General features: G+C 42.2%; 1 protein-coding gene across 1 annotated transcript; it reads left to right on the forward strand.

Annotated features, from left to right (window-relative positions):
• The first annotated feature begins 441 nt into the window (after positions 1-441).
• Positions 442-7,081, forward strand: LOC110186978 (acyl-CoA Delta(11) desaturase). Its single transcript, XM_020956329.2, has 4 exons — positions 442-1,490; positions 4,647-4,777; positions 5,306-5,697; positions 6,210-7,081. The coding sequence occupies exons 1-4, from the start codon at positions 1,064-1,066 to the stop codon at positions 6,643-6,645; spliced, it is 1,386 nt and encodes a 461-aa protein (XP_020811988.2). The 5' UTR covers positions 442-1,063; the 3' UTR covers positions 6,646-7,081.
• Positions 7,082-7,649: the final 568 nt, after the last annotated feature.

Raw genomic sequence — 7,649 nt, forward strand, 5'->3', positions numbered from 1 at the left:
ATAGATTATTATTAAACCTCATTAATTCAGAGTCTTAACCCATTATCAAGAGGTGTTTGATCTGCTGACTTAAAGGGCATTGAAATCTCTAATTAAATTTAATTGGAGGAAGTAAAAAGGTGTTCTTCTCGTAACACCACTCTGAGATTATTTATAGGGAAAGCATCATGAAAATTACGTCTGTTTAAGCCATATAACATAAGTGAATGTGGCCATTCCCCTGGGTCTTTCCTAAGCCACTCGAGTGTGTGCGTCTCTTGAGTGTACCGCGGAGACAAAGTTTGACCTACTGATGCATGACACCGAAAGCCCCGCACATTTCGCGTAAATTCGAGGTAGCGCACCGACTGCGCTGCTGATTCTGTGACGAAGTTGGGAGCCGAAGTTTGGAGCCGAAGTTTGGAGCCGAGGCTTTATGCTAAAGCTTATGGGAGACCCGAAGTTGAAGCCGCAGCCGAAGATCGATGGCGGTTACAGGTGGTTGGTCGTGTGTAGAGTGTGTGCGTGTGTGTGTGGTGGCATAATCTTGGCCTTCTTGCCTGCCGCTGTCACCCCATTTCTTTCTTCGCCATACCTCTGTGCGTCAGTCAGTCGGTCAATCAGTCAGACAGTCAGCAAGTCTCTGTTTCCGTCTCAGCCGCAGTCGCCGTTGGCTTCGGCATAGCCGCTCTGCAGCTCTGCCCAGGCGAGCGGCCGGCCATAGGTAGGAACTTACGCTTTTGGCTACGATCATTTGTCTACGGAACGGCGGCGCGTTAAGTTCGTTAGACGCGGAAAAAACCCTAAAGGCAAGGGCTCCCTTGACAGGAAAAACTCTCGAAACGACCCCATCCCGCGACCGCTCCAGTGACGACAGTGTGTCTTGTAAGAAAGCAAAAACTCCGCCAGAGACAGAGCATCCAAGGCCCTGCGAGGTAGTACTGCGGCAATTAAGGCCTGTTGTGCGGTGTGTGTGAGTGTCATAGCTGTGAAGAAAGTTTGGAGTGTGTTTGCGCGTTATTGCGAAACGCGGTTTCCGCCGGCAAAAAGTCAAAGCCAAGCCCAGACCAAGGAAGCCATCGATATGGGTCACCTGTCCACCGCGGAGCGTGTGTGCACCAAGACGCCGGCCATTTCGGGTGATGCTAGTCCTCCGCAGCTCCTGGCCAGGCGCTCCAAGCTCCAGGGCAATGGGGATGCCCAGCAGGTCCGGCGCGGCGAGGACTCCTCCCCGGAGTTGCCGTCACGTAAGAAATTCCCACCACCCCGGCAGGACTCGCAATCCTCGCGCGGTGTCATCCCCCAGGATATTGTTGAGCATGTGCCCAAGGATCAAATCAATCTGCAGGAGTACACACGCACCTTTGTCGGCGATCGCGTCTTTGGTATCCAGTTCAAGGCACCACTGAAATGGGATAAAGTCATCCAGATCTCGCTGCTCCATATGGCGGCATTCGTCTGCCTGGCAACCTATCCGCTGGACAAGCACGACTGGTATACCACCTTATGGTGTAAGTATATCGAATCTATCGGGGTCATATGTGGTGGTATGGTCCAACTCCAAAACCATTCATCCCATCCGGCATTGCGTAATGCGGCCCACTCTCTCTTTCTATCACCTCGAGAGCCGGGAAATAAGGTGGATGGGGGAAAGGTGTGGAAACAAAGAGTCATCTCTGATCGATGCTGACCACAGAAAATGTGACACTGAAAGAAACTTATGATGCTTTCAATACCAATTATAAATCATTTTTCAAGTAAATTAAAAGGCTGCAAAAGAAGTTCTTGGGATAGAAAGAAGGTTTACATTAATTTTTGTAGGGCATTTGGCATTTAATTTTAAATTTCTGTATCTAATTTACATCCTAATTATCAACTTTAGAGGGAGTCATTTATTTAATTATTGAAAAATATTTTATCTCTATTAACATAATAGGAAGATAAGGATTGCTTTTAACTATATCTTATTTGAAATAGGTTATAAGGCCTGTAAAACCGAAAGAGTTAGGATTTTTCTCTGAGTGTATGGATGGTGTTGCTGATGATGATAATGTTGTCTTTACGACTTCCACTCCCCTTCGGAGTGTTGCCCCAACAATTATTTGCAATTTAGCGCGCCCTGCGCCCAAAGAGCCCCTTGGCGTTTCATTTCTTTGGGCCATTACAAAACGCGTCCCCTTGTTATTGCCTTTAATTGATTACTGCTTAACAACTTGCTGTACCGTCTTACCCCATTCCCCTTATTTCCCCACCTGCCCTTCAGCTTCTGTCTTTTTGTTCAAAGTCTGGGTGTTGAAATCTCTTCTTCATTGGCCATAGCTTTTGGGTGTTGAGGTGAGTCTCTAGTCTTTAGTTTTCTTTTGCTTTCGACTGGCATGCAATTTCAGTCTCAGCACAAAAATTTGACTGACACAGGTGGATTTTGGAAAACAAAAACAAAAACAACAAAAAATGTCATAAAAACAACAAAACGTGCTGGGCCAAATAAGTGGCCAAGAGAGCTAGAATGAGCGCGAAATGGAAACAAGAATCGCTTGACACAAATTTATTTAGGTCTTCGACAGATCAACTTCATAGTTAGCCTTGGTGACTAGAAATTTCGGGAATTTTTCATGGAGTTCTTTTAATACTATGAAGATCAACTTACAAGGACTGAGTTCTAGGGTTTTGAATATTAAATATCAGTAATAAATATCTAGACAAATATATTTCTGGGAACTTTCATTAAACATTCTTCTACGAACACTCTCTAATCTTGATCTTCATCTTGCTTAAGAATCAGCTTCTTGGAATTAAACGCAAATGACTATAAATATATATCTAAATTGATCAATATATGTATCTATCTTTTTCGCTCATTTAATTTCAAGATTTCTGTCTTTAAGATTTCGTAGACATTCAAGCTGTACTATATCCCCGCATACTTGTTCCAAAGTCAAATATTTCGTAAGAAAAAGATGATTTATCCGCTCGGTAAACACTGACTCGATTTATGAGCACTACACATGCGAGCAGAGCAAAGCAAAAAAATAAGTTGACATTGAAAAGAGCCAACGTCTGATGGTGGAATGGGGATCCTTGGTAACCGATTTCGTTTTTTCATTGGAATTACCAGAGCATACGATGCTGGGTACTTGGGTACTTCCCTCTTAATGGCAGTACAGCGAAAAATGCCTTAATACCTAGTCATTTTCAATATTTATTGCGCATTGTGCGGTCGGACAGGCTCTGAATAAAACATAAAAAATACCAAAATATCCTTGCCCTGAACGATGTCCCTATTTGGGGCGTCGAAGCTCGTAAATATTTTGGCAAATTGCCCAACGAACGTGCAGCGCCTAAAGATGCTCCCTGGGAATTATCATCTTTTGCCCGGTTTTGTAGATGGCGAAAATTGTCGTGTTCAGCCCCAAGATATTGATTAAATTCGACAGACTTCAAGGGAGAGAAAAAAGCCGCCGCTTAAGGGGACTTACATAAGCGTCTTAACATTGGGCGCTAATGAAGATGGCCAAAAACCAAAAAAAAAACCTAACATTTATATAAAGTTAAGTTGAAGTCAACGCACCGTATTTTTGACTCAGGGACGTATATTTAATTTCGTCTATTTTCTAGTCGTAGGATCAATGTAGGAATATGTAATGCAGCTAAGCGATTATTCAATGATCTGCAAGTCAACAAAAGAAGACTACGAAATGGTCTGAACTCGAACCCGGCACTCACCTGAGTGCGCTGCACTGCATTTACAATTCAAATATTCAAACAAAAGGTTCAAATAACAAACCGAAAAACATTCAAATGCAGTTGCCATCAAGCTTAAACAATACCAGAATAAGAAAAAAGAAGAACCAAGATCTATGTTTGATTTGCAATGTATTAAATCTTAGTTTAATGTTTCATATATCTTTCTAATATTACTCTATGAGTTTTCAAAACCATCATAAATTGAACTTTATATGCAGATAAAACGATCTTTGGTTTACAATTCGATTCAAAAGCTTAGGTAACACCCATTTGTGGGCATACCAATGTTAAGTTCGATCATTTCCGCACTCTTAATTGTTATTATTTTTGTTATACTATTTTTTGGTAAGGCGGAACTGGTTTCTGTCGCAACGTGTGGTGGAGGTTAATCTTTCCACCAATCAATCGATCGATGAAATTCCCATTCAGAGAAATCGTTAATAGTTCATTAGGGTGGATGCCGAAATGTTCGAGACTGGGAGCATAGCGCTCCTCTTCGATTAGATGATGCGGAAAGCCCCTTCCCAAGTGTAATGATGCTGGGGGATCATTACTTCTAATTGCAATTACCCGATTCAATGGGATGGGGTGACAATGGAATTTTGCATATATTCTAATTGAGGAACTAATGGCAAAGCCTGTACCGGGATTCAGGTGATTCGCATATTTCTGACGATTGCCGGAATCGTGATCAGTCATTCACCGCATCAAATAGTTTCCCCCCAAAAACTTAAGACCTTGTGCGGTCTCTTGGGTCTATCTTTTATACTCCATTTGTTTGTCGGTGGAATTAGCACCCAGCCTCGAATAGCTCAATTTGCGGAAATGTAATTTCGGGTTTTTCATCTCGCATTCAATTAGCACGCAAGACACACTTTATAGACCCGCACTTACAATTATATATGTTTCTGACTCTTCTTCAGCACTCTTTGTTGGCGGCGTGGCTGGATTTGGAGTTACGGCCGGAGCCCATAGATTCTGGACACATCGCAGCTACAATGCCAATCCGGTGCTGCGATCCCTTCTGATGATCTCCTACTGCGTGGCCGGACAGGTGAGTCAAGTGTGAATTCAGGGATCGCGAATGCCACCTGCAGATTCGTCCGCAATTTGCCAATTCATTTCAAGCGCCACCTTCGGTTTTGTCGCTCTGTTGTTTTTTATTTTGGGACTGTAATGCAATTAACAATAATTGCATCATTAACTATAACAACTTAATGCCTGTCGCCGCTGACAAACTGTAAAATTGACAATTCAAACTACTCGGGCCAGCGGCGGCAGACAAAAGTGTTGTGGCTTTGTGTTCGAGTATCTCGCAGATACATTTGTCTTATTTAATGGCCGCAGCGATTAAGCGCAGCGCCTTAGACTCTGACTGAGAAAGATACAGTACAATGCGAGCACTGAGCTTGGAGCTCTGAGAGGCCTGAAGATTAAGAGGAACTATCAAATTTAATGACGTGTTAAATGAGCCCCGGCTGACCCACAAAAGGCACAGTCTCTGGGAGATTCGGAAGCTCCCAGCGACAATCTTATATTTTATTTACTGGGAAAACTAATCCCTATTCTATCCCCTTTCCAGAATACCCTGTACGACTGGGTGCGAGATCATCGAGTCCACCACAAGTACTCGGAGACGGATGCTGATCCTCACAATGCCAACCGTGGCTTCTTCTTTGCCCATGTGGGCTGGCTGATGATGCTGAAGCATCCGGATGTGCTCCGTCGTGGTCGCCAGATTGACATGACCGACATTTTGGCTGATCCCGTGGTGCGCTTCCACCAGAAGTACTTCTATCCGTTGAAGTTCTTCTTCTGCTTCATCCTGCCCACTGTGATCCCGGTTTACTGCTGGGGCGAGACCTGGAGGCTGGCCATCACCCAGCAGTGCATCTTCCGTTACGTAAGCAGCCTGAACTTTACGTGGTTGGTGAACAGCGCCGCCCACATTTGGGGATCCCGTCCGTATGACAAGTGAGTATACGTAACATTTTGTATATATTAAATATAAATATTATGCTGACATGGGTTTGTGTAAGCATTTATTTAGGTCAGTGAATGCAGATCATTGTTTACATACCTTGAAAAGGTAGTATAGGTCAGTCGTAGTGCTACTTTTCTCTTTTGGATTTTATAGTATTCATAGCCATTTTGATGACCTTGCTTAAAAAACAAAAGTCACATGCTTTAACACCTTCGAAATAACTCATAAATAGAATAAGTTGCAAATATACTCTCAAGACCTTCAAGGTTTATAATTACAAATGAAAAGAATTATATTTTGATGTTATTTTTACTTTATTAAAACTAGAAGAATTTAATTGACACCAAACCTCTTACAAAAACTAGATTTGTATATCGAAGCTTAAGTTTTATGTTTATAGTCTCGAAGTGAGTTAAGACTTCTCAGTTTTAGTGCTTAATTGATATGCAGAAATAATCAATTCGGGAAGATAAATCCAACTGATTCTAATTCTCTTCCCCAGGCGTATCATGCCCAGCGAGAACATCTATGTCTCCGTGTTGGCCATGGGTGAGGGATGGCATAACTATCACCACGTCTTCCCCTGGGACTACAAGGCAGCTGAGCTGGGTAACTATACCTTCAATTTCACCACCATGGTGCTGGATGGCTTCCACAAACTTGGCTGGGCCTGGAACATGAAGCAGCCGTCCAAGGAGCTGGTGCGTCGCACTCTCGAGAAGTACGGTGATGGATCGCATCCCTCCCACTTGGCCAAGAATGGCAAGGATCTTGCCCAGATGGCGGCCACCCAGATGGTGGGCAACTTTCACTACTCCGAGGTCCCTGATCCAGAGCTGGAGTACGATGCCGAGTCCAGCAGCACGGAGAGCGCCAAGCTGGATGAGAACGAGAACGAGGGCGAGCGGATGAAGAAGTCAAAGTCAAAGTGCGCCTAGGGTTTGGATGTGTTATCAAGGGAGGGAGGGTGGATCGGGGATCCAGGATCGTCACTTAATCTTGCATCTATGTATCTGGAGCACCAGAGAGCGGGACCATAGTCGATAATCGTTTTTTTAAATTAAACCTATTCTATTTCTATCATTATCGCTATCTATATCACAGAGCACCGCAACGGTTAACACTCAGCAAGACACTCACACTCACACTCAGTCAGACACTCACTCATTCCACTATCGTCATTTCTGTAGGTTTAGGTATTTAGCAGTTTAGCACGGTACGACATAAGTTAAGACACACACATTTCAATATAAACGGCCACACACAAAAAAGGCTCTTCGTTCCACAAAAAAAATTTTAAAAACAAAAACGGCGAGACAAATAAATAAAAACAAAATAAATATTTACAAATAAAAATAAATACGAAAAATCAAATTGCATTTCAATTAACTTATGATGGGTATCTTTGACGGAATTATCTGTGTGCCATTGACAAATATCAACGATGGAAATCTTCCATTCACACACTATGAGATATGATGTAAATTTTGAAGTTTCTGGTAGTTTGTGGAAATATTTTCTTAAAGCCGCATTATATATTTACATATATATATATTTTGGCTCTCTTAATGATTAATGTCAAGTGAAGTAGTCTGAAAATAAATCCAGCAGCCAGTGAATCATTAAAAATGTGTCTGAAGTAGTCTGTATTTACCGAGAAATGATTCTGGTTTTTGTTTTTCTTGAGTCAATGTTGTGCAACTTTCCTAAAAATTCGACATGCTCAAGTTGAAGTGTCATTTCCATTTCATTAAGTTGGTTTTATTTAATAAGTTTCTGGCTTTCCTAACAGTCACTTATTTTCTGAAGTATGAGTGTATTTTGTAAATAAGTAAAAACTACAGTTTGTTTAAAAGATAATAAACAAACAAAACGTTTTTAAATTCTATTTTACGCGGAATATAAAAACCTTAAATAGGTATTCAACCTAATAGTTTAAAAC

This window comes from Drosophila serrata, unplaced genomic scaffold (genome assembly GCF_035046125.1).
Source record: "Drosophila serrata isolate PLE 108 unplaced genomic scaffold, ASM3504612v1 contig_382, whole genome shotgun sequence".
In the NCBI taxonomy this organism is placed as follows: Eukaryota; Metazoa; Arthropoda; class Insecta; order Diptera; family Drosophilidae; genus Drosophila; species Drosophila serrata.